The 27,001-nt window shown below is 44.8% G+C and overlaps 1 protein-coding gene across 4 annotated transcripts in view; it reads left to right on the top strand.

Moving 5' to 3' along the window:
• SLC67A1 (solute carrier family 67 member 1) overlaps positions 1 to 27,001 on the top strand; it is a 57,850-nt gene that overhangs the window by 12,036 nt on the left and 18,813 nt on the right. For all 4 annotated transcript variants that reach the window (XM_082760589.1, XM_082760588.1, XM_082760590.1 and 1 more), the window contains exons 6-7: positions 22,770 to 22,885; positions 23,398 to 23,508. In XM_082760589.1, coding sequence (XP_082616715.1) covers positions 22,770 to 22,885; positions 23,398 to 23,508 — 227 coding nt within the window. The remainder of the gene's footprint in view (positions 1 to 22,769; positions 22,886 to 23,397; positions 23,509 to 27,001) is intronic.

Genomic DNA, 27,001 nt, shown 5'->3' with positions numbered 1-27,001 from the left:
TGGGGGAGGACACCCTGCCTTGCCTCCCCACGCCTGCAGCCAGAAAGCGAGGGGGTGGTGGCTGAGCGAAACCCTGTTTTGTGCGCCTGGTGGCTAGATTGCAATCAAAAACGTGTGTGTCTGCCAAGCTACCTCTGCTGAACTTATTGCGGATACTTGAACGCCGCTCCCTCAGCCCAAGCTCTGGTTTTCTGAGTTGTTAGCTGGCTTTCTGCAAGGCTGTGTCAAGGTGGTGGATGATTGCTCTTCCCAAGCCTGGTTTGACATACCAAATAAGTGTTTAAAAAAGTAGGAAACCCAAAACAATGGGATTCTTTGGAAAGGCACAAGGTATTTTGGGCTTGGCCTCCTCAGCAGAGGCAGTGCTGAGGGCAGAAGGTGACCCTCACTGTGCTGGTCGTACAATAAGGCAGTGTCTGCTCATGACTCACTGGAGCTTCATCTGCTCTTCCCACTCCTGGAATATTTCATGACCAGGCAGCAAATCCAGCAGTATTGCTAGGGATTGAAATCCAGGGAAATACTGTTTTCTTTGTTAACACAAAATAGAAAGCACAGAAAAGTCTGTGGTTAAGTCCTTCAAGTGGGATTTGGGACTTGGCTCTGCTGCAGTTTTCCTGTGATGCAAGTAAGTTGTCCCGTCCCTCTGCGGTGGTGTTCCTTGAGCATAAAATGGGGGCAATATGATGCTTTTTCCTTCCCTCTCCTAATACATTTATTATACTGCTGTTTAGACTATACAGTCTTTGGGATGCAGACGTCCCCTGTCACGAGTTGTGTGCATGCAAATATCTAAAACCTTGGAAGAGTGCAGCCAGTTTTTCCTGGATGTATCCTCTTCTGCCCCTGGTGTCCTGAGCAGGCAGAGGTTTAGAGAGCACAACTCACATCCCATTTTGGTGGGCTTGTTTCTTTTTTTTTCTTTTTTTTCTTTCTCTTTTTTTTTTTCTTCTTCTTCTTTTTTATTGCTTATCAGAAGCGTGTGCTAGCATTTTGCTGTTTCAGGAAAAAAAAAAGAGCTCATCCAGCCATAAAGCTCAGAGTGGGGTAGGGTCCACCAGAGGAGGGGGCTGAAGCACAGGGCTGAGCCCAGCAAGAGTGGAGGGACCTGGAGGGCAACGTGGGATGGTGAAACCTTTCCCAAAGTCATGCATGCACATGTTATATGGACAGCTCTCCTTTATGTCTCCTAATTCTATAGATTCAAAGGGTCATGCTTATGTTTGATTCTGATTTGCTTCAGTGAATGAACCCAGCCCTGTGGTGGGAGAGTGTGGGGAGCTCAGAGCAGGAAGGATGTGGTGCTTGTGTGGGAAGAATGGACAGGGGAGGGAAGAAAGGTTGGGATGAATGGGAATGTGTAGGTCTGGCATGGGAAGGCTGGGCTGGGAGGAATTAGGTCTTGGGGGCAGCAACCTCTGGCTTGAGAAGCTGGGGGATGAAGTCTACAGGGAAAGGTGGAGAGCTTTTAGATCTAGCAGGACCTCTGGAGCAGCAAGGGGCTGAGTTTGGAAGGAAGTAGCACTTTCCGAATGGACCTTCATTTGTGGTGGAGGGAAGAAGGGGAACACCCCCACTGCTTTCCCCTGCTTTCCTGCTGCCTGAAATAAGGCTGCTGTATAGGATGGCCAGAAAAGCCCCCCTTCTGGAGAAGTTTGGGGTTGGAAGCTAAATCCTCCCCTATAGCCATCCTTACCAGATGGATGAGGCAAGCAGGAGGCTGGCAGCAGGATGGGAAAGGGCAACGCCTGCTTGTGATGGGACGCTGGTCCACTGCGGGTGAAGGTCAGGCTGCTGGGATAAGGATGCTCAGAGGGAAATAAAAATGCTGTGACCTGCACATGAACTATACCAGCTTCTGTGGCCCCACCCAAGGCTTTCGTTTCATTGCAGGCTCTAAATGAAACCCTGCTCACAGCCACTCCACCAGCCTGCAGAGTCAAAGGTATGTGAAGCATCCCAGCACTGAGCGCAGCCAGAGGGCAAAGGAGTTTCTGAATGGCCATCTCCAGGCTCACCCCAGCTTGCTGGGGCTTGTCTCTTTAACCTGACAAATCATGTGTTATCACAGCCAGGGGAGAAGGCATCTCTAGCATCAGGGAGAAGTGCTCTCTGCAGTAGTTATTACCACAACAGGCTTGTGGTCACCAGGTCTGTGCCTCTGGGTGGCCAGGGACCATGAGGTTCTTTGCTCCTGCTGGTTCCTCAGCAAGCCCCAAATCCTCTTGAGACCCTCCTGCACTTAGCAGCCACTTCTTAAATCAGCCCCAAGTAGCTTGTCTCACTGCCCTTCTTGCTTAGGAGGTGGCTTGCATGGCCGAGAAGACATATGGACCCTATACATTCATTAGGAGGATTAGTTTTGACTGTAACCATCCTCCAAAGCAGAGCCACAGTGATTAGGCTTTGCAGAAACGACAGTGACTATCTTTCAGCCTCCCACTTGGGCATGGCTAAGGTGGATTTTCAGAAGACAGGAATTCATAGCTTTCAGAAATCTGGTCCGTTTAATGCAGTTTACGTTCAGGTTGTAAAAGCATTTTTGAGCATTTGAGGCAGTATCTAGGCTTGTTGTTTGCTTGTTATTACAGCAAGTATTGTCCCAGTTTTAATTTATTTTTCTTGGTGGTGAAGGTTTTATACATTTAATCCTTTGTGGTCTGTATGCAGTATTAACTCTGTCTCACTAAATATTTCTCTATTCCCTGATGTCCCATGCTGAAACTTTGGGACAAATTACTTCATAAAATTTTGCTCTAAACCCTATTGAAGTCTGCATTGTCTGTATTTTTATGGGATTTTTTCTTTTTCTTTTTTTCTTTTTTTCTTTTTTTCTTTTTTTCTTTTTTTCTTTTTCTTTTTCTTTTTCTTTTTCTTTTTCTTTTTCTTTTTCTTTTTCTTTTTCTTTTTCTTTTTCTTTTTCTTTTTCTTTTTCTTTTTCTTTTTCTTTTTCTTTTTCTTTTTCTTTTTCTTTTTCTTTTTCTTTTTCTTTTTCTTTTTCTTTTTCTTTTTCTTTTTCTTTTTCTTTTTCTTTTTCTTTTTCTTTTTCTTTTTCTTTTTCTTTTTCTTTTTCTTTTTCTTTTATACCCTAGTATAAATGATCTGGGACTTTTTGAAGTCATTGGATGTGTTTCCTTTGAGTCTGGTTTTAAATCAAGCTCTGGATAAAGAAATTTGCAGAGGAAGGAATGAAACATCCAAAAACCTAAAAGATTTCTGCAGGATATTTCTTAAAAGAAAAAAAAAAAAAGAAGGAAAAAAAAAAAAAACAAAACTTGGAAAAATCACCTTGGGAACATGAGAGAGTGGGACTAAAGATAGTAACGGTTATTAAAGCTGAGAAGAATAAAAGGCTCATGCATCAGATTTTTAAGCTTGCTTCCCACAGAAGCTTAGAAAAGCTCTTTCCTGATATAAAGCTGTATAACACATTATCTGCAGTCTGTTGGTTGGATTTCTTTCCCTCCCCTTTCTGACTAGACAAAAAAATGGTTTTCAGATAATAGAGAATTCTGGATAATTCCCAGTCTTCCAGGAATTACTGTTCATGGTGGAAAGAAACTTACTTCTAGATTAGTCTATTGGTGTTTAGAAAAGACATTTTGAAGCCATTTGGTGAAGAATTCCTGTAGAGTAATCCGAGGATGCTGCAATAGCACCATGTATTTGCATTGGTGGTTGGTGACAGCAGGCTCAAGCTTCACACTACACCCACGTGTGTTCTTGTTGCATGTGATTACACGGTCTGGGACATCTAATTGCCTGATTGTAATCTGTCCATCATACCAAAAGTTGCATCATTTTGCCTTGGCGCTGTGTGGCAAGCACTCTCCAGATAGAGTCTCCTGGCCTTTTAAGGGTCCGTGATTTTTTTTTCTCATACTTCTGTATGAAGCCTGATTCTTTAAGTTGCTTTATTTTATTTTATTTATTTTTTTTTTGAGATGGGGTTTGGTTGTGGCAGGGAAGAATTTGAAATAGCTGGAGAAGTACATCTGTGACATGAAACTGCTCTGAGTAGCAGCAGAGTGAATTTTTCCAAAAGGGCTCCAAAAGTTGAGCACTGCCTTGACTATTGCAACACTGAGTGAGGGAGAATTACAATCCCATCTTTCCTTCTCCAGCTGTGCTCATTCATCCAGTGTAGGTGAGAGGTTGGGAGCCTAGTTTAAAAAAAAATAAAATCAAAATATAATTCCCATGCCCTTGCAGTGTATTGCATGCCTTGCCCTTACCTCAACCTAGTAAGACCCAAAGTCAGATGATGAAGGGGAAAGAAAATACTATGATTTAATAATTACCAAGAGTAGTCCAGGCAGGAGATAAGACCTTGCATGTCTGCAGGTTTGTGTGGATACTGCAGTGAGCCTAGCACCAGGCAGCAGCGGTGCTGTGGGAGATGTAAAGCACAGGAATGCAAATGGCATGCTATAAAGGCGCAATGAAACAATTTGATGGCACACCCGGGCACTTTGTAATTGCTGGTATCTATCTATTTCTGGACTTTGGAAGTGAGCCATCTAAAAGCAAATGTTTAGTCAGCCCTGCAAGCTGCCCATAGTGTATGGCATGTGGTGACAGGGTGGTTTGATGGGGATGGGGCCAATCATTTCTTTGCCAAACAGGATTATGCTATGAAGAAAATATAGTTGGAAAGAGATGGAAAGACGTGGATGAAGTTCAACATCTTTCCATCCTAGAAAGCTGAGGTGTAAGGGGGGGGAGGAGGCAGAAAGATACCAGTCTGCCATTTCTGAAAGGCTTTATATGGGGCATGGAGGGAGGTTTTTACTACCATGGACGTGATGCCTTCTAAAGCAAGCCCCAATTCTGAGGTTTTGGCACAAAACTGAGGGTTACTTTTGGCTCGCAGATGTGAATACGGCCCACTAGCATTTGGTTGGGGCAGGTTTCTTGGTGTGGGACTGGGCAAGAGGGACATAAGGTGACAACTTGGCCAAAATCTGGGTGGAGGCAGAAAGCTGGATCTTAAAGCTTTGGCTGCTGGAGAACCTGTGTGATGGTGGAGTCTGGGGGCTGGAGTTTAGCTCAGTGGGGAGACGAGCAAGTTGCAAAATATGGATCTGGGTTCAGGTTACAATTCTGCTCCCCAGGGCTCTTCCAGGTGTTCAAGTACAAACTTCTGGCTCAGGCCCATCTCTAATTAGGCATATTCTTTAAAAGTATTTTCCTTCCTCGGTTCCTGTGCTCTTGGCTTGTCTCCACTAGCCCTCTCTGCTGTGCTGGAGCACAGTTTGCTGGGTGTATTAATTGAACTGTTTACACACCTGGCTTCCTGCAAGAATAGACACTCAGCTCCTGCTTTTGAAAAGCCTAGCCCAGAGGCTGTAAACAGGAATTGTGCTATGTCTGGAAAAGCTGAACTGCTGCTTATCTCCACTCCCCGGGGCTGTGGGAGCAGCAGCAGCTGCAGACGTGGGTCAGTTGAGCTTGGAAACTGGCTTGTGCACCCTTCCCATTGGTCCTGTCCTCCACCTGGCCCAGGTCCCCCTGAAGCTCAGGAGCCACCTTCTCTGCAGAGCTATTCCCTTTGCTTGTGGCAGGGACAGGAGAGGACCCAACTGGCTTTTGGAGCAGCTTAGATGCTTATTTTGCCTTGTGTATGAAATCTGGGGGCATCATCCTGGGGTAACGTCCTGTGCAGGACTGTGGGTAGGACTTGTGTTTCTGTCCAAGCTCCCCAAAAGCAGGGGTGTGTTCCTCACCCCTTATACTATCTGAAGAAGGACATCTCACATAACTTTGTGTAGCTCAAAGAATGGCTGTGGAAAGAGTAGGCTGGAGACACTTGTGTGGTCTGGATCAGGTGAAATGGTTCCATGTGGTCCATTAAAGCTTTGAATATATGAGTGTAAAAAGATCACGTTGCACAGCTTTTATTTCAAAGTATATGGGGAGGGAGGAAAGGCAGCACAAAATCAGTTGGTTGGTGCTGTCAAGGATTTTTTTCTTCTTAGGTGGTGTTGGAAGACCCCACAAATGTTGAAATGGACTTTCTCACTGCTGGAGAGTCCCCCTTCACATTGGTGTACACTCTATTCAGCCTTAAAACGCTATGATTTTGTGGATGTGCTATCAGCTATTTTACTCGGTAGCTATGAGTTTGATTTTGCTCTTTTGTTGCTGTTATTATTTTTGGTGAATATTTCCTCAGCTTCATCCGGGAAATAACTGCTTGTCTCTGGGCAAAGCCCCTGAGTGCTGAATGCCAGGGTTGGGGCACTGTGCTGTTAGGTCTATAGGGTACAGAGTGTGATGCTGATGTGCTGGGTGTCGGCATGGTTAGCTTTCTGTGCTTCTTGAGGCTCTCAGCGCGCTGTTGGTAAGGGGCCCTGGAGGTTTCCCTGCAGGGCAGGTCCTGTGCTGCTCCTCGGGAGGGGACATGCAGATGCCCAGGCTGGGAACAGAGAAGAGGAAATCCAATACACCGTAGGGCCAAATTTGCTATCCAAATTTCAGTCCGGCTTGGAACTGGAATTGCTGTTTCTGAAGCACTGAGCTGGGATTTCTCCAGCCAGCCTCCAAAGGGGCCTCAAAGTGTGGGACAAAAGATGCTGTGATAACAGCTCTTGGGTGCTTGTGCCATGGGGGAACCCTAGCAGCTCAGGTGCAGCTCCTGATTGCCCAACAAGCAGTGACTTTGTCGTTGAACTTTGCTGGCACTGATTCCTGCTTGGCTGCTGACTTTTGGTTTTGTGCCATAAGTGAGTGTTAGAGCTGTGAGGGCTGGGAAACGTCAGCTATGGAAAGGGGCCCTGGAGGACAGATGAGGGTGGCAGGTGCTTTCGTCCAGGTTTACGTCAAAACCTTCTGTGGAGGAAGAGAAGAGGGCTTATTACATCCCCTGTCACCCTTTCCTCCTGCATAACTGTGCCTGTCTGCCAAAATAAAATTAAAAAAAAAAAAAAAAAAAAGCAGGGCTGTTTCTAGAAATCCATGGCTAGCTGGGTCCAGCATGAAGCAGCATGACCATTCGTGCTGTGCTCTGTGCTCCTGCTAATGGTATCAAATCAAGCAGGAAATTATTTTTGGAGCAGTGGAGCATGTTGAAACCCAGCAGAAGGCAGCTGTTTGCGTAACTGGAGTTTTGGGAGAGCTGTCTCACTTGTTGCCAAGCGCTTGACTTCCTATGCTGGTGAGAAACGGTTTCCCTGCTCCCTGGGGCTTCAGAGGCTGGGCTTGGTCCAGCTCCCATAGCGCAGGATGTCCCCAGCTGCTTTTCCATGGGGGTGAACCTACCTGCTTCAGGCTCCTCACATCACTACCCAGCCCTCTGCGTCAAAACTAATGACCTGCAAAATAAAGGGTTTTGTCCAGACTCCAAAAGCACTGACTCTCAGCTGGATTTCTAGCACGGGTACCTGTAGCTCTGAGGCTGCCTTCCCAAGGGTGTGTCCTGGTTCCTCTGGCTGTGCTTTACAGAATTACAGAGAACCATAGGATGGTTGAGGTGGGATGAGACCCCTGGTCCATCTGGCCCAAACCCTGCTAGAGCAGGGTGCCCAGCACCATGTCCAGGTGGCTTTTGAAGGTCACCCACACCATAAAGAGGTTCCTATGTTCAGACAGAACCTCTGATGTTCCAGTTTGTGCCTGTTGCCTCTGGTCCTGGCACCACTAACAGGAGCCTGGCTCCGTCCCCTGTACGCTGTCCCCTGAGGTATTTACAAACACCATAAGATTCCCTTGAGCAGCCTCATCCTCAGGCTGACCACACACAGCTCTCCTAGCCTCTCCTCATGGCAGAGGAGCTCCAGGCCTTGTGTTGGCCTCTTTCCAGTAAGCCCAGGTCTCACTTCAGCATCTCCCTTCTGTGTCCTGTTCCTGCAGCTCCCAAGGGTTTTATTTTATTCTTGAAACAGGGATGGTGTTGCTGCCCAGCCATAACAGGATCTTTCTAGGTGCTCAGAAAACCAAGCTGCCATTTTCCACATTGGCCTCATCACTTGACTTTCTGCGTTAAAGCCTCTCAGTGTTGCTGTCACGGGGAATTGACACCCTGCTGCTTTTTTCACTTTCCAAATATAATTTTTTGTACCCTTTTTTCCACTGCACTGCTATGATCTGGTGCCTTACATCTCAGAGGTGGCTCCAGCTATGCACTGATGGAGCTCCTATGCAAACAGATTCATCACCCCAAGCTCTGCTCTTAACCCCTCATCCCAGAGCAGAGAAGATCCTTCAATCCTACCAAGTCTCTGAGACATGAACGGCATGTATGAAGCCATTTACTAAGCATTTTCTGGGCGTGACTGGCATCTGGGCTGAGCTGTGTCATCCATCCGGGAGGCTGCCCCCCAGGAGCAGTCTTGCTAAGAAAAAAAAAAAAAGAAGAATACTCATGGGGCTATGTGGTATACACATAATTTCCGTTGTCCGCTGCTTTCTCAGTTGGTTGTTAGCTGATGTCTGGAATGATGAGAACATTTATCGGATGGCTTTTCTCATCCTGGTCCCAGCTAGTGATGCTAGTGCAGATGAGGCTGAAATTCCTGTCCCCAAAATGAGATGCTTTGGCACGGAAGGAAAGGACCGAGTCAGCGCTGGGAGATTTCAAAAGTCGCCATAGGGGTATAAAGGCTTTTTTGTTTGCGGGCTTCTTATGTCATTACCCGGCCATGCAAATGTCGCCCCAGAAGAAAGACTTTTTCACATTACTGCCTTGTTCTGGAAAATTCCCTCCCTGATTATTCATGACTGCCAACTGCTTCAGCTATATGCCCTTTTCCTGAGTGCTGTGGAGTGGGGAGAAATTCCCTGACATGGGGAAAGGGAGGAACAAGTCCAGTGCATATAAACTGAGTCAGTCTACAGTATTTACAGCTTTCCAATTGGATAATTAAATTCTCATTCAGCCCAGTTATAATTAGAAAAGTTGCCTGTCCTCCACAGGGCTGGAATTTGTTAGCATTGCATGACTGTAAGGCAGCAACAAGACACCAGGGCATCCTCTGGAGCTGTGCTGAGCTCCCTGGGGTGCTGAGCTACTCAGTGAAATAGGTTTGAAAAAAATACAAAAAGCCATTGCCTCACTGTATAGTAACCTTACAATGTAATTGCTTGATGATTTCTGGGCAATTTGGTAATAGGTTATGGAGCCTTTTATTTCTGCCTATCCCATTCATTCATGTCTAAGATTGCAGTAGCTGAATGTTTCCCTGTCTGGGGTTGTTAAGTGTGTAATGCTTTTAGTCACTAGTAGAAAAAACCTTTGCTCCTAACCTCTGGTCCTGTAAGGGGCGAGGCAAAGATAACTCTGTCTGCAAATCCAGTTATTTTCCCTTTGCCACTTAATTGCTTCCGGTGGTATCGTTATGCCCTGCGCCGTCAGTTTTGGTTGCTTTGGCTTGGAAGGGAGATGGGATGGGTAGGTGCTCCCTTGGAGGCCTCCCGGTCAATCCATACAGAGCATGCTCTTTGCTCTGCCTTTCACCTCTCTGCTCTCTTCATTGTGCTAAGCTGGCTTAAACTGCCCTGAAAGTCCTCGTTAAGTATTAGTATTAGTTAGTATTAAAGAAGAAACAGTGGAAACACCAAGTTTGGTGGCTGCTCAAATAACTGGTCCCTCATACTTTGCCTGCTCCCGAGTCATCTTGTGGTCTACAGAGCTTCAGCCCACAGTTCTCGGGACTTAAGCTGAGTATTTATTGGCTTGGTACCCCAAAAGGGAGTCACATTTCATGGCAATAAAACACTACCACATTTAAAACCACTAAGTAGGTCCTGCTTCCTCAGGTGAACACAGGAGTCATGTGTGAAGCGGTGCCTTTATTTCTCTGCCGATATTTTCTCAGCGGGTGGCCGTAGGGAATGGTTCAACTTCTTTTGTCGCCTTATCTCTGGGAGTCATTTCAGTTCCGTTTCAGTGGCGTTGCTGTGAAGCACAGGACTAAAAAGGGTTTTATTGTCTCTTTGAACTGCGTTTTGCTCTGAGGAATGAGGATATAATTGTAACACAGGCAGGCTGGGCCAAGAGGCAGGAGGACAAACTAAGCATGTCGAGGCTTGTCCTGCCTGATCTTTCCCAATTTCATATTTTTTTTCCCTCCTTGTGGCTAGCACTCATGATTGGAATTTTCCATCTAATAGCCCAGGGGCTTACACACTCTTAGCTGAAGGAGCTCTGGTCGGCTGGTTGTGCTGTTTCTTTTGATGATGGCCAAGACCAGGATTTGCCACTTGATCCATCAGTTCTTTGCCATCCATGTCTGCAGGAGGAGTGCAGAGGGATTTTCAGGCACCATATTTTATTCCCATATGCTCAGGGGGCTTTCACTGTCCTCTTTCCTTTTTGGGGTCACGTTTGGATTTTCCAATAAATAAATCTGTGGGATGAATTAATAGCAAATATTAACTGAAAAAGAACATCCCTAAAGCCTTCAAATACTCTAGTGTTTTCTTTCTGGGAAGTTTCATTATTACTGTAGTGTAAATACAGGGTTTGTTGCCTGTATTTGTAAATACAGCAAGTTGTGCTTAGTTTGCGTCATTTAGCAAAAACCTGCCTTCATCTGAGGGCAGGTTAACAATTAGCCTTGATGTGAAGCAGGGATTAAAGACAAAGCTGTTGGTACTGAACCCACACCATTTCAATTCCTCATCTGTGTCTATCTGATGACTTACTAAAGAGGAATGAATTTCAAGTCCTTTCCTGCTGCTATTTCGTATCTCTACTCTATGGCTTGGCTCTTTGTGCTGAGTGCTGCCATTTTGATGGGTTTGGCAGCCATCCTATCTACACTGCTGATATTGGGACTGATCCTGCATGTGAGAGATCTGTTTTTTAAGGCTGTTTTCCACCACAATCTTTCCAGGACTTTGCAGAGGCACTTTTGGGTGCTTCATGTCCCTCTTCGTACGTAAGGGGCATTTGCGCCATCACCCATGGGGATGTTATGAATACAAAATGTGAGTTTTTCAGCTGCTGTTACCAGGTCCATCTCCATATGTGAGAGAAGAAAACTTCTCATAAAGACTGTTACAAGGAGTGATGCAAATCTAGGTCTGGAGATCTCTGTACTTCCACCACCCCAGATGTGCATCTAACAGGCTACAGCTTGGCAGCACTTTGAAGTCCATGTTTTTCCTTTGCTGAAAATGAAATATGAAATGAAATCAAATGGTATCATTCTTCTTCACTGTTTACTGGAAAGAAAAAAAAAATAGTAACAATAACCTCAACAAGTAAATAATTTCCTCATCAATCAAACGGTTTATGCAGACCTATTTGGTGCAGAGTCAGCTTCTGAAAGGTTCCAGAATATTGCAAGCACCAGTCTTAAATAATTGTCACTGCAAACCACTGAAGGGTATAGTCCCTCGCTGCCTTCAGGGCCTGATTGTAGCATCTACCCTAAGACACAGGTGTTACCCTAGGTGTCCTGCCAAAGAAGTGTGTGGCCTCTGGCTCTCGTAACAACAGATATCTGGAAACGTAAGTCTTTCAGATACAGCAAAACCAAGCGTGCCATTGCTTTACTCATTGAAGCTACAAAAATATTTTATCAGAGGTTTCCAAACTCCTCTGCAGACAGCTGGCTGTTCACGCAAGTGCTCACCCCTCCTTGTTTCCAGCTGCTAATTTGCAATTAAATACACCTACAAATACTCTGCCAGCAACTTTCCATGCAAGTCCTTCAGGTAGCTTGCAGTTGCTGTCATTTGATGGTGAAGGCAGCAGGAACCTGCTGTGAGCACACGGCTGGGTGGAGAGGCTGCCCATGAGGCTGCCTAAGATGTGGTTCACACAACTGCTGCAGTAAATAAGAGTTCAGCGTAATGCAGCTGATACTAATTGGCATCCCTGTAGGTGGTCTAACTAGTGGGGCTGAGATTAAATGTGGTGCAGAGAATGAATGAAGCTCTTCTCCCTAAGGGGAGTGCCTCCAACTGAGAGCTAAGGTGTGTTAGCGCGAAACACAGCCACTGCACTGGGGCTGTGGATAAAGGATGTTCTTGTTCAGGGTTTTGGCACTGCTGAAATACACTTAACTATGCGAGGTGGAGAGAAGGCCCTGCAATTATGTTTGACTGCTCTGAAGGACTTTAAATCTGTTTTTGATTCATTGCTCCAAAAAGCACAACCAAGTTCAGTTAACATTTAATGTGCTTTTGAGCTCAAATCAATTATTTTCTACTATGCCAACAAAGCAGCTGAAAACAGATCATTTTGTTCCAAGTTTCCTAGCCATTCCTTGACTAGTATTTGTCCTACAAGCAGTGAAGAGGCAAACTACCTGCAGATATTCAAACCTGCAAATGTGAAACACAGAGCAACCTTCTGTTGGCTTATATTTAATATGCAGAAACCATCATCATTATGGGATGAAGGACACAAAACACTTAATTGGGAGAGTTTGGTAAATATAGTAACAGTAAGACCACTCATGGTTTAAGCATATGAAGCCTGCCCAAGCAAGTAAACTGCACCTTTAATTAATGGTTTCACCCTTCTGGTTATTGAAATGGAGTGACTCATTCATTTTAATCAGATGCCTCCTTCTGGGATCAAACTGTTCACAAAATCAAATCACCACATCCCTAAGGGTCTGTCTTTGCTGGGAAAAGGGTTCTTTTCAAGGGGCCTGTTATGCAACCAAAGAGGTTGGGGCAGAATGCAGGAAATGCTTCTGACGTGCATTTTGTTTGTAACTTCTGGATTTAGTGTTCCAACATAATTCCCGAAACAAAATGAGTCCTAATGCATCTTATTTCTGTCTCATTATGAGGTCTCACTAGACAAAAGGTGCTAGAGCCCTTGATGTAGCACAGCAAGACTTTTTGCACCTTGAGGTAGAAGGTGTTGGCTGCGACTGCTTGTTCCAAGGCAAGAACAGTCTGTGCTGTACCTCCGCTAGGCTGAGGCATTTACAGTTAGTTACCTCCAGGTAAAGAAGTAATTTGTTTTGCCAGGGATTACGTAGCCTTAAAATGTCCTTCACGTGAATGTGGTCCTGGGAAGAGACCAAATTTAAGTGTCAGACTTGGCATGTCAATGACTTCACTATTTAACTCAATAGCTTCTGGGTGTAGAGGGAGCTCTTGATTTCGCATGGCACAAGAACTGCTGTCTGGGACCATCACTGTGGCTTCTCCGGTGCCTCGCTTGCAAAAGGGGCTGGCAGGGGAAGAGGCTCCAGACCTCCAGCGGGTTGATGTTGGGCCATATCCAAGCGTTGGTGGAGTAGGTAGTTAGTTACCTGCGGCATCGGGCTGTCTGCACACAGCCCTGCTTTCTACTGGCCTGTGCTGGAGTCGTGAGAAGGCAGGCTTATGGCTGTTATTGAGGAAAGCCAGAGCATCTGGCATGGGCGTCTGGTTTTGGAAGGTGAGAGAAGTCCTCTCAGAAGTACCCATCACCATCTGTCTCCCCAAGTGCTGGTAAAGACAGTGATCTTGGCTTGCCGTGGCTCTCTTCTTGCTTGTTTTCCAGCCAAACCCTACCCCTTCCCCTCACAGGAACTACTCAGCCTCCACCCCTCATCCTTGGGCAGCAAAATCCAGCTTTGCCCACGCTTTGCTCTGAGCCAGCTCTGAGTAAGTGCATCACGATTACTGAGAAGAAGCAACCCCAGCTGGTGCCAAACTTGAAGATCCTCCAAAGCCACCGCCGTGAGCAGAGACCTGACGTGCCGGGAGTGCGGTCCAGGTTACTACAGCAAACCCTCAACAGTTTCCTGCCCAGCTGAGTCTTTTGGAGTCTGAAGCGTTGTAACCTCATAAAAGCTAGCAAGAGCTTGAAGTCATTCACAGATTATTTCACCACCTACGGTATTCTATGAAGTCAGACATGCTGTAACATATGATTAACGATGTGTTCAGTGGTGAGTCACCGGGTAGTCTAGCAAGCGCTGCTCACCTTCTAACCAGTCTGTATGTGGGAGTCCTTACCCAGCGACACACCCAAACCCAGCGTTTTAATAATTTACCACATTGTGAGCTCAGAAAAGCAGCTCATGGAATTGTTATTTAATTTTTTAAAAAAGGTATTAATTTACCACACATTAGGGAACAAACCCCCACCATGAAGAAGAAATCAGGAGAGGGGGAACTCAGAAACATCTTATTATTTTGTATGGTTGGTGTATCCAAGAATCTTGTACTCCAGGTATTGAGTAAGTGGAGACTTCCACTCCACCTATGAAGGAAATCAAGAGTTGCCTAAGATCACAGATGTAAAGGTGTTTTGATACTGCATGTGTACCATTTACTTCAAAGTTTAACCAGAAGTCAGCTGTGTGCAGTGCAGTTTATTTAAACTCGGTGGAAATGTTACCACTTCAAGTGGGGTTCCTGTCCTGTTGTTTCCCCTTGAAGTGCTCTCAGTCTCATGTTTCCACCCAAGCTCTGCTGCTATACCTTTTTTAGCATCAGGAGGCCAGCTATATATCCCCACGTAGGTGTCTAACAAGATATTCCTGGAAATGAGAAGCCTGTCCTGTAGATTAGCAAGAAAAAGTCTGGGAAAAATCCATGCTTGAGAGATGAGAGGATTGAGTCTTTGTGTTACATTAAACAGTCACTTGATAAGATACATGAACTTTTCTTGGCTTGCAATGTAGAATTACCCTTTCCTGCCTGAGTGTCCCAAGCGCAGTGTGAGAGTTATGGTTAATCTTTTTCTCTGGAATACTTAAGGGTTGTTGGAAAAAAAAAAAAAAAAAAAAAGCTTTTTTTTTTTTTTTTTCTTTTCCTATGGAATGAGCAAAGATGAGCTTGTCTGGTTTGTGAGATGGTAGTGGGAGATATGAATTTGATTCCTGCTGAGAGGAAGATATTGCACTTGCATCTCAGTGTGACCCGGTATCCTTTCTCTGATAAAAATCATAGTAAGATGCCTAGGGAAGAAGAATAGTGGGAAAAACTTGCATGATACTTACTGATTACTTTTCCAGCCTTCAACTATTTTCAGCTCAGGGGATTTCCTGACATGAATGAATGTGGTTTGTGACTCTTCAATAACCTTCAGTGGATTGTTCTTCCAACTACTTGTCCAGTCTCTCCCTGAGCCTGTTTAAATCTTTTCCTTCCACTACATCAGTAGCAACAAACTACACTGACCTTCTATGTGTGGTGGAAAGAATTGGGCCTTTTTCTGTGTTTTGACCCGGGCTCCCAACAGATTAATCTGATATTTTCCAATCCTTGTGCTGGGAGATACCACATTAGTCACTTCCTAACCCCATGCTCCATGGCCCTCACAAGTTTCTGGCCCATTATTACATATCCCTTGAATACCGTCTCTGCAGAGTGAAAGCTTTCAATCTGCTTACTTGTCACTAGTGTGAAGTCCTGGCTGCCCTCCTCGGGGACTTTCCCACTTCTAAGGTACCTATTTGAGAAGAGGGGAGAAGTGTTGTGTGCACCACTCAAAGTGCCAGTGAAAAAGGGATTTATACAGTGGTATAACAAGGTTCTCTTCTCTGGTTCACTGTTTCTTTCACAGTAATACTGAAACATTTGATTAGTCAAGCGCTGAGCTGAGTTTTGTTAAATTGCCTATGGTAGTCCAAAGGTCTCACTCCTGAGCAGCACTAAGCACTTCAGAAACACCATTTAATTCCTGGATTTAAGATTTGTTTTCCCTGTCTGCATCACTCGATGTTTAAGCTGCACTGACTTTCAGCTGCCGTTTTATTGCCCAACCCCTCAGTCCTGCAAGGGCCACATGCAGTTCCCCACTGTCTGCTCTTTCCCCCAGTCCCCTGCATGTCCTCAACAAACTTCCTTACCTCACTGCTGTTCCAGATGGTTTGCAGCTAGATCGAGCAACACAAGTCTCAGCCTCACTGGTGGGATGTGTCTGTTGTGAGAACTGACCATTTACACCTACTTGCTGATTCCTATCTTGACCTGCCTCAGCTCATCCAGTATTAGCCCTGCTGGGATTGAAGCCAGGTGTTGCAAGCCCCCATTCAATCAGTGCAACTCATCCCTGGTCTTTGTCTCGACTCCTTCATTTCTAGACATACAGGATGATACCACAGAGCAAGCAATGCCTTAGTCACCCAGCTGGCTATAGTCCCTTGTAGGGAGAAGCTGATTTCCCCCATTTTTTATAAATGGGTGTAAACGTGGAGGTGTTTGGTGCACAGAGAGGCAGTGGGACTGTGCAACAAGCAAAAGCAGCAATGGCACATACAAGTGCAAGCTTTGACTTAGCCAAGCGAGTATTTTGAAACAGTGTATTTTACCAGAAAACAGCACACAAATGTAAATGATGCTTGAAATTGATGGTGGATTATGGATCAAGCACATAAATCCACCCACGTCTTATTCAGGCGTGACTGATATGTCTCTCCTGGCCAAGTTCCTCAGAAGGGCACTGCCTGGGATCCAGCAGCCTGTGGGCTGGCACCAACAGGGTGCTCTGGCTGCTGGGAATTTGCCTCTTGACACAGATATCCCGGTATCCGCTGTGCCTGCACTGGGGCTGGATGTCCCTTAAGGGTCATTAAAGCATAGGTAGCTCTCATGACTTAGGGGATGTGAACTTGTGGCTTCATCCTGGTGTCCCCAGCACATGGCAGCTCCAACATCTCTGCCGTTGCCTCTTTTTTCCTTTCCTGCCACCCAGTTTTTCCAGACGTGGCTGCTGCTGGAAGCGAGCAGTTGAATGAACACTTGTCTGTGCCCTCGCCCTGTGAGGGGCTGTGCTGAGGGTGTGGATGTGAAGCTTCACCACCCTCTTGGCCTGCCGAAATAAGGTCAAGTTCACTGGAGTACAGAAGAGCCTCTTGGTCCCCAAAGAGCAGCAGCCTGCTTCTGCTGCTCATCTAAAAACACAGGGTGGGTGCAAAAAGAGGGCATCCTGGTCATGGTTTCCAGTTGCGTCAGGGCCGTGAGCTCCCTCCCATTCCTGCTGATGCATGGGTGGATAAAGTTATCCGCTCCCATTTCATGTTCTGTCTCTAGAGAAATCACAGACTCCAAGCGAAAAATGGAAAAATTGTAACCAAGGAATCCTGCTGAGGAGATGCAGTGAAATACGGGTGATCTGTCCCAGATGATTTGTCCTACCTCTTGCGAAGTACTGCTGTCTGCCTGACCACCAGGAACCACAAGAGAAAAGGGCATCTTCCTCTGGCACATCCCTTGGGGTCTATGTTTGTTCCTGCTTGGGATGTAATGCTTCTTCAGCTAGCATCATTCTCTGCTCTTCACTTCACATGCTGTTCACTTCACATTTTTCACATGGGTATTTGCTTGAGCCAGAGGGCCCATGGCGGGAAGACTCATGCCGTGTTTATTCATGCCTCTATATTACTGTGCTGTGTGTTTCCCCAGGCTGTGCAAGTCAGGCTATCTCTGTACAGTTGCATGACAGTCCTGGGAAATGTATGAAATGTTTTGAGGCTCACTATTTCTGACTGAAGGTTTTGTGTGTGTTTTTTAAGAAACACTAACCTGGTCTTTGGTGAAATTTTGTACTTGCTTTTTGGTCTTCAGGAGGAGACAAGACAGACAAGACCACTATAGGTCAAAGATGAAATACATCAATCAAGCATTGTCAAGACAGCAAAACAAAGTTCCTCAAGCTAACCCATTGCTGAGTTACCATGAGTTATGAACTAAGCTTATACATTTCTAAGTTAGCAGTGTTTCTCACTGATGGAGGGCTGGCCACTGCTCATTTTCTTGGGGATGCAAAGCTGTTTACTGGAGAGCATGGTTTAGCAGCATGGTTTTACCTGAGAGGATTTTTTTTTTTTTTTTGGTCTTTATTTTCTTTTCAAACCACCAGCTGCTTTTCTCCCTTAGCTGCCCCTCTCGAAGGGTGTGAGTGGATGAGTGGAGAGTGTGGCCGGACTGCAATCAAAGAAATATTTTGAGAGCCCTTTCAGAGCTCGTTAAGGAATCTGGGCTGGCTATGAATGCAAGCTTTATGCAGCATTGTTTTGAAGTAGGAGTGAGTCACTAAAAAACAATCTGCACTCTCTCCATGTTCAACTTTGACTTTATTAAGAAAAAGAGAAAGAAAACAAACACAATCCCATTCACTGCAGAAATACACATTGATCCTTTAATCCTAAGGGAAGCGTCGGGAACTGCTTCCTCCTCGAAAGAATCACTGTATTGACGCAACATTTAATTGTGCAATTACACACGCACATTTTCTCCTGTGTTTTGCATGCAGAGCAGGGCTCTGTGGCTGGAATGCTAATCAGAAAGTGATTGATGCTATCTCACTGCACACACAGCCCCAGTGCAGCCTCCCAGCCAGCCGGCAGCAGCCCTTTGGTTTTGTTACAGCCAAAGGTACTTTCACCAAGAACTGCTGCACAGCTGCTAGGAAATGCTCTGTGCATGTGTTCATATGTATGTACATATATGAATGTATATATACCCATGCATACTTGTTTGCTTCCCAAGATCCTCATTGAATTAGATGATCTCTAAGGTCCCTTCCAACCCGAATCATCCTATGACTCTATTGATGGCTATAAAGCCCACCAAGTTTTTCTGATGATTCATGTGTGACCTGTTTGGACTTCAGGGGCATGCAGTACTTGGTGAGAAAGCATTAGCTGTGGAAAAGATGCATCTTTTTCCTGCTCATTTCCCTCATCTAGTATTTCTGGAGTTGGGGATACTGAAATCAGCCTGCTATCTGGGTGATGCCCAATGAAATAAAAAGCATGGTGTGTGCTAGGATTTACAGCTATCTGGCTGTAAATACAGAAGCTGGTTAAGCCTTAGATGGGAAGAAATTCAGCCCTCTTCCAGCCAGCTTTGAATGATAATATTTTTGCTGGGTTTAATCTCTTTGCCATTATTTTATTATTAATGGCTTCATCATCAGTTCTGCTTTCCCACCAGCATTAGGGATGGATTTTCCATATGGAAAATCCTATTTGTCATCCTATTTGTTATCAATGACCACAAGCTAGAAAGTGAGTCTTGAAATAACAAGCGGGGCTGTCTCCCCAGGGATTTGCACAGTGTCTAGGGGTGCCCTTGATTCTCTTCCTCCTCTCCTGAGTCCCTCCCTCCAGGGATGTGTTTTTAATGTGTCCACCACACTGGCATAAAGGCTTCAGGAAAATGATATATATATATATTTTTTTAAAGGCTTTTGTTACATCGTTGAGCAGCATTTAACTGATGTTATGAGCTCCTGGACTCCCAGTCCCTCTGTTCATGTTTTCATTGTATGTTTCTGAAAGCTTAAATCAGGGCCAGTAGCAGCTGCTTCTGTTAGTACAGCAAAAAACAGTCCTTTAATTTAATTGTATGAGCTCTGCCCGCATCCTTTCTTGTGCCTGTTGATCAGAAAATCTGTTTCTGGTTTTAGCAGGATGCATGCTAGCTGGTGTGCTGGGACAAGAGGGAAGGCAGGAAGGGGAAGAAGATGGGGAGAGGTCCCACAGGAGCAACCTGCTTAATGTGTCTCATTTGTCTTACTAGCACTGCTACATCCCTTCCTGGCACATGTGCCTTCCTGATAAGCCAAATAAGCAGAAGGAGCTGTTCCTCAAAGCTGCCATGGGGTGTGAGTCCTGCCCTGCCATTTTGCTGCTTGTGGGGCTCCTCCTCACCACTACCATCTCTGTCCCACCCCACCTGAGCAGAGTACAGCTCCGCTCCCAGCAGCATCCATGGATGCAGGTAGTGTTTCTTCCTAGTACAGGGAAGTATCGGCCTCTGGTCTAGATCCATCTAGAGTCTCTGTGTCTCCAGGTGCTGATAAAATCACAGGATATGGCACAGGAGGTGTCACCATGTGAGGCCAAGGCCTATGCCCAACTAGATTTTTCTTTATAAAGCTCAGAAGAGGTTATTGCTTGAATAGCCCCAGAGGTTATTTTCCTTCCTGTCTTCCCCCAGGCTTCTGAGGCCCCTGAGAGGAGTAAAGGCAGAGTCTGACCCTGTTCCTGATGGAAAAGAGGAGGCCAGGTGTCTATATTAATATAAAGACCAAATTTGACACTTCACTCCTTGCAATGCATAAGGAATGGACCCTTCCTCTCCAGAGCTTGTTGAAGAGGTGAAACTTCCAAGTGAAAAATTCACATGTTCTAACAGAAGCATCAGAAGAAAATAAAAAAAGGGGGGGGGGGGGGGGGGGGGGGGGTGAGCGGGGAAGAGAAAAAGAGAGAGAAAGGCCTTATGTGTTGATACTGCAGTTTTATAACCATTGGTTTCATATTGTGTTTCTTAAGCAAGCAAACAAACAGTTGGTTTCCAGGACACGGGTACATTATCTCTGATTCCAGAGTTTGTCCCTGCCATGCAGGACCAGCCTAGCCTGAGGGTGTACCCTCATTACCATCAAGAAATGCTAATAATGCTTAATATGTGGAAAAACATGAAGCACTTACAGAAGGCTGTGGTCACGAAAAGGGATTTTCAGATGAGTTTGAATGCTTCAGGCTTTTCTTGGAAATGTGTTTTTGAGCTCTATATTTTACTAGATTCCCCTGAATTCAGAGTCCAGCTGTACAGAATTCCACAAATCTGTGAAGGCAAGCCCAGGTGTTTCCAAATGTGTAAAATTTCAAGGTTCTCCTCTCTCTTCCAGAGCAATGAATTATCAGTTGTTTGCTTTCAGCGGAGTACATTAATTAATTACTGGTTTTATAGGGGGATCCTTCACTCATTGCTGGCACTTGCTGTGGTTCTTCTTGGATCTAAAGAGTAAAACATGTTTGTGTTGGCATCTAGGAGTCTGGAAAACCTCAGGAAAAAATAAGACTGGAAAAAGAAATGTTTTTATCTGTCTAACAAATTTTTTTATTTTTTTTATTTTTTCCACAGAATGAAAGTTTGAAATACAGAAATAAAGTAATAATTATATATATATACATACACATATATATATAAAGCCATCTGGAGCTACTTCTTTTGAACGTTTTATATTTTCTTAATAAAGGTCCTTTATGTTGCAATGCAAACTACACATTCCAGACTGCTTGGATAAAAATTTGGGTCAAAAAAGTTGATTTCAGTAGTTTGTGAACTGTTCGGCAGATAATTTTAGATCAGAAAAAGGCAATCTGTTGCACTAAAAATAAAAAGTAACAATCCTATAAATGACTAATTTTGTGGTCCAGAGTAATTAGTGGAACAGCTTGGCAGATGGAATGCAGCAGGTCTAAATTGCTGCGCTAAGTCCATTAGCAGGAAGATATTATCTAACTTTGTTGTTATTAATGATAATTAATTAAAATATTCATCTGGGAGTTTTGCTGTTGGTATTAACAGGAACGCGTGTATATATATATATTTGCTCTTTGATGCTTTTCTCATTTGTTTGCATCGCAATCCTTAGCTGTCTTGCTCTGGGACTTTAATAATAAGCCCGTTACAGTCTAGAAATTACTCAGACCGCACCTTTGCTTAGCACATAGGAAACTGGAGGCTTTTACAATTAGTGCTGTTGGTTGTTCCATGAAAAACATAGGCCATGGTCTGACAAGGAAAGCAGCAGTAAAAAGCCAGGCAAGAAGCAGCCCTTTATCAGCAGGCACACAGGAAGCACTGCTTTGCATCTTGCAGGTCTATTTGGAGTTCCATTTGATAAGACAAGGGCACATTCATCTCCAAGTCTGCATGGGCTTGCATGGCTCCAAAATGTTCTCTGATGAATCCAGGTGTTGCTTTGCTAAGATCCAACGTGCTTAAATTTTGATGCCCCAGAGAGAGCATGATAGTCAGGTCATCTTGTCCTCTCCATGACACCATCCTTTGTCAGCTGGGGATTCCCATCCCAAATCTGCATCCTGCTGTAGGCTTTCAGCACAGATTTCTCAAAGAATTCCCCTTTGACTAACAGAATTGCCATGACAGAGAAGACTTAATGAGCTGGTTTAGTGGATAATTGCTCTTGCTGTTAAACACAAACCATAATTTTTCCTTTGTTTTCAGCTGAGTCTCCTGAGATTCAGTCTTCCAGCCCTGGACTTTGTTCCAGCTGTGTTTGCTGAAGTTAAAGCCCTTCAGAGTCTGAAGTCTTCCCATGTGCCCTTAAAGACTAGGAGGAGTCATTTCCCATTCTTTTAAGAGGATAGTGATAGTTTAGGACTTCTCATTGACTTTATTGGCTTTTACTAGTTTGCGTTTGGGTTTTTTAGATAACTTACAATTCACTACAGTTAATAATTGTTGTTAACTTGGTCAACATGTAAGGATGTGGCCCCACATCTGTTAAAGAGATGAAATTTGGGCCTCTGGTCAAAGCTTTGTCAATTGATCTGTTATATTTAGTGGCTCTTTTTCAGGTGGTGATGTACCTCTGGTGTTTTCAGATCTGATTGTACCCTGAGCTTTGTTCTACCATCCATAATCATCCTGAGTACTTTCTTCATTTCTTAGCTTCATTTGATTTCACTGAGAAGTTTCAAGCAGTGAGATAATACTTTGATGAATGAAATTGGGGATTAGATGGGGATTAGATGGATCCTAAAAAGCATTTGCTCTCACTTTCAGTGGGAAGATTTCTAAGCTGCATTAAACCAAGAGGGGCTCTTTTCCCCTAATACTCATGGATTTGTATTATACCATATAATTAACACGATTAATATTAACATTAATATCTTGATGTCAATCTTTAGGTGAAATGTCATACTGTGGTCATATCTAAGGCCCCCAGGAAAGCATGGGAGCTCTCCGATAGCCTTCTGTATTGCAGCTTCAAGGGGGTTGTTCCTCATGCAAGTAAAAACAGACATGTGCCCAAAACTTCACAGGATGAAGATACAACCGTCTTCTGTTTATGATTAACTACCTGTGTTTCTGTCTGTTTGCAGCATTTTTACTCCTATATATGTTGGGCTGGTGGGAAGTCTCATCAACACCATGATAGCAATGGTTTGGATCCCTTCACCAGCTAAATCAAAGTCAGAACATGGTGAGGCAGAGCACAGTAAGTATTTAGTGCTTCTGATAAATAGCACATAAATAGGGACAGGGGACTGACTTGATGGCAGGACTGTGCTGAAGGAGTTGGGGTTGCATTTATGGGCAAAAAGGTTCACGTTTTTGCTCACAGTGCCTCATCCTCTTCATGCCTGTGAGAAAGTATTTCTCAAGAGATGAGCTTTAGTCAGATGAGAAGGATTTAAGAATGATGAAGACACAGTCATCTAATTCATTTTGCATATGAACTGTCCACAGTTTCAGCTCAGCTTTCCATATCCCAAAGCTTTACCTCCAAATTCAGTTCTATACCAGACTTAATTCTTGCACTGATGTTTACCCAGATCATACTACTCCAGTTAGGGTTTTATCTCTGCATTCCCAGAAAGCATCACTCAGAAAGCCATTGCCTACACTGAGCAGAGCACTGTAACGAGCTACAAGTAATCACCGTAGTTTCTTGTTCCCTGTGTTTAACCTGTATAAATATAATATTATCCAATATGTCATCTTCTGTAGGCACATCACAGTCTGGCAGCGTGTTCAGCATCAGAGAAATCCTACGCCTGATGAAGTTTCCGGGAGTAATGGAAATTTTCTTAGTCAAGGTCTTTTCTGGATTTCCCATAGGTAAATCTCACCCATTACCCATGGTTGTTGATGTATTTAAAATAAGAAGATATACACTGTAGACCAGGCTAGTCTCAAGTTACTGAAACCACACCGCGTGTGATCACAGAGGAGTAAGGATTCGGCTTGTACCTCAGTGCTGCATGCTTCCAGATGCTCTCAGCTACATAGGGTCAAAAACCTGAAATTAATGGAAAACAGACTGCTTGTCACAGGCCTCTTTTGTGACTTTTGGCAAATCACTTAATCACTCTGCCTGATCCCCTGGCTGTAAAGGGATGGTTTTCTCCTCTTGTCTGCCATTTCTATTTGGGCTGGAACCTCTTCAGAGCAGAAGCAAATCATCTGTACCCTGCCAGAAACACTGAGGTCTCTCCTGATTTTGCTTAATGATTTTAAGGGAAGGGAATTATGCATATCCTAACCTTTTCCCAGCAATTTAAAGATATTGCTGGACAAGGAGCTGTGGTCAGACAGACTGTTAATTTTAGGCTGTGTGCCAGGGAGCTGCTAGCTTTTTTTTTCCTTCCCTTGCACCTATGTGATGGTCCTTGTTCTTCTCTTTGAATATTCTGTGCATTTTTCTCATGCCGTGTTCATAACCCACTGCTACCTCAAACATACCACAGACCTGCCTGTTCCCCTGCTCCCTTTGAGTCAGTCGCAGTCTTGGCACATTCCATTAAATTCTGATTTGTAAACTGTAAATCCAGTGTATAAATAGAAGTAGGTTTGGCCATGGAGAGTGGCTAGATCAGAAAGGGACAGCATTTCTAGGAATGACCAGATTCCTCTGTTAGCCTTGCAAAGTCTGACTGGAGCTGCAGAATAACTTGCAGGGAACAAAAGGATTCCTGATTTTTTTTTCTTTTTCTTTTAGTGTGTACTTGGTATTAGCAGAGACAAATAATGCTAATTGGTCCTATCCCTAGAGCTGGAGATGGAATAGTATCTCCATGGATTGGTAGCTTGTCCTAAGAGTGCATGTCTCAGGTTCTTATGAAACTAAGCTTTAAAACTGTTTAAATAGTGTTTATAAAATGACAGTGTTTCCCAGAACAAGATTACTGAGTGATGTTTAAGAGGATATTCTTTTTCCAATTTTGGCTCATTTCTCAGCTCAAAGTAGCATTCTTTTCTCTGTTTAAAAACATTACACTGAGACCACATCCATTTGCAATCTGCACTGTAGTTTCCTGTGCACTGTCCTTTTTCCAACAGGTGGGCAAGATGCGCTTTGGTTTAGTCATCACTGCTGAAATGCAAATGTCTCTGAGTTGTAGAAGACATTCTTTTCCTGTGCACAGCAAAAATACATACTAAAACACCATAAACATCTCCTGCCCCGACTGCAAGGGAACTCGTAGGGAAACAGGATGGAAAGTGAAGTTGAGATTTAAGGCAGGACATGGGCCAAATGTCACTGAGGTGGGTAGGAGTGTTTCAGGGGAGCAGGAATAGGATCACTGGAGACGTTCTTGCCACAAGCAGAGCACTATGGTCAGGAGCAATTAAAATCCTAGTGACTTTGTGGGTCTCTCTTCAGGCCACTGGCCATAGGATTGCAGCTGAAAGGGGATTTGGCCATCACCTCCTCCTCGGCTGCTCATGGCTGGTGGCTGAGCTCCTGTTGGTCTCATTCACCTTTCATCTCCCTGCTGCAACTGTATAATTAATTAATTAGATCATTCAAATTACAGACCTTTCTCTATTTACTTTGTAAACAAGTTTGTGATATACACAGGAGAAAATCTTCTGTTCCGTATGGATCTCATTGTTGTCCAAAATTAGCTTGACTGAAAGAGAAAGAGCCTTCCCAAGAGGGCTGCAAGGTTGGGAACCTCTTCCCTGGTTTGCATAAAAGCAGAGATCAGCTCTGTGCCTCCTCTGGGAGGAGAGCTGCCGAGGGATGGAGGGGCAGCAGGTCTCTCCAGCACGGCCAAGTTGCCTGCTCAGCTGACATGGGAAAAGCAAGCATCATTTCCTTGTGGTAGATAAGAGACAGAAAGCCAAACATGTGGATAGAAATGTCAAACATACCTCTTGCTGCTCAGGGATCACCAGGGCTTTGAAAATAGTAATAATTAGCTGCTTGTGTGAATCTTTAATTTTTGGAAAGCCTGCTTTCGTCTCAGAGGCAACCCCTGCAGGCCCCCTGCTACCACCTTGCCATGTAAGCCCAGTATGCCCTCCCAGAGCCAGAGGCTGCTTTTATAAATTCCCAGTCTTTATCTTTTTTTTTTTTTTTTTTTTTTTTTTTTAAATGCGTTTCACACCCCCGTATCTCCTTGGTGCTCTGCCTCACATTTATCGAGTTTCACAAGCCCCTTACCTGCCTTCTGCTGCATGACCGTCATTATTCATTGTTCTGGTGCAAGGTTTTCTAAGAAATTCACCCCTTGTTTAGCCCTATCTTTCACAAGAAGGTGAAGTTTCTGAGACCACCTTAGTCACTGAAAGAAGGTAGGACAAGGAGGGGCTCCCTTGTCCAGGCAGTTGTTATTAACCACGCAGGCACGGGCATGATACCTGTCTGAAGAAGGAGATGTTTGCGTCTCCATGCAATGTGTAAGGCTAAAGAAGGAGAGCAGCTAGCCCCCTTCACAGAAAGAAATGAGTTTGTTTGGAGCAGAAAGATCCAAATCTGCCTAAACTCAGCAAGGGACTTCAACAGGGAGCTTAGCTGCAAGAGCAGGCGCGTTGTACCAGGAAGCGTCAGGTATGTGGGAAGGCTGAATCCCTCCTAGGTGGTGCCGCAGCGGGGCAGCTGCATGAAGGCAGTCGTGCCCACCCTGAGCCGATCTCCCCATGAGTAAAACCAAGTGTGGTTTTTCTTTCATTTCTTCACGTGTGTCTTTTATAAACATGTGCAGCTCTGTTGTCTGTTTTGGATGCTGGGAGTAAATGCTGCAATTTGCATGTTACCTTAAACTGGCTGGGGCTGAGAGGCATTTCAAAGCAATTGAGTACTGACAGGCGCTCCCCACTGAGGGGTGTGGCAAAGCCATAAATCTTCACGTGCACCCAGCACCTTCTCCAAACCTCTGGGGACCAACACCAGCTGGGCAGTAAGGGAGGAGGAGGTGTCCCTGGAAAGCTCGGGGGGCTCAGGAAGGCTTTGCATCAGGGTCTGGAGTGGGAGGGCGGTGGTTCCTCGTGAGCTGGGAAGCTCGGAGGGAGACCCTCCTTGGTGCAGATGCACCACTGGTACCAGCAGTGCTGTGCTGTTGGACACAGGGGAATTAGGCTGATTTTTTCAGGTGTGAGCCCTCCCTTCCCAAAGCAGACCCTGGGGCCGGTCAGACCATGACACTGTGTAAGTGACCATTGTCTCACCAGCACCCAAAGCCCTTGGTTTGAGTTTTCCAGTTGGGTGAATTTCACAGGAAAAGCGTGGTCCCTGACTGAATGGGACCCACAAGGAAAACCCGTTGTGTTGTCCGCCGGCGATGGGTGGATGTGGTTGTGCTTGGAGTGAATGTGCTGCACTGCA

This window comes from Aythya marila, assembly GCF_965140915.1.
Source record: "Aythya marila genome assembly, chromosome: 5".
Classification (NCBI taxonomy): domain Eukaryota; kingdom Metazoa; phylum Chordata; class Aves; order Anseriformes; family Anatidae; genus Aythya; species Aythya marila.
The sequence above is the reverse complement of the archived record's forward strand: the minus strand, read 5'-3'. Positions and strand labels throughout refer to the sequence as shown.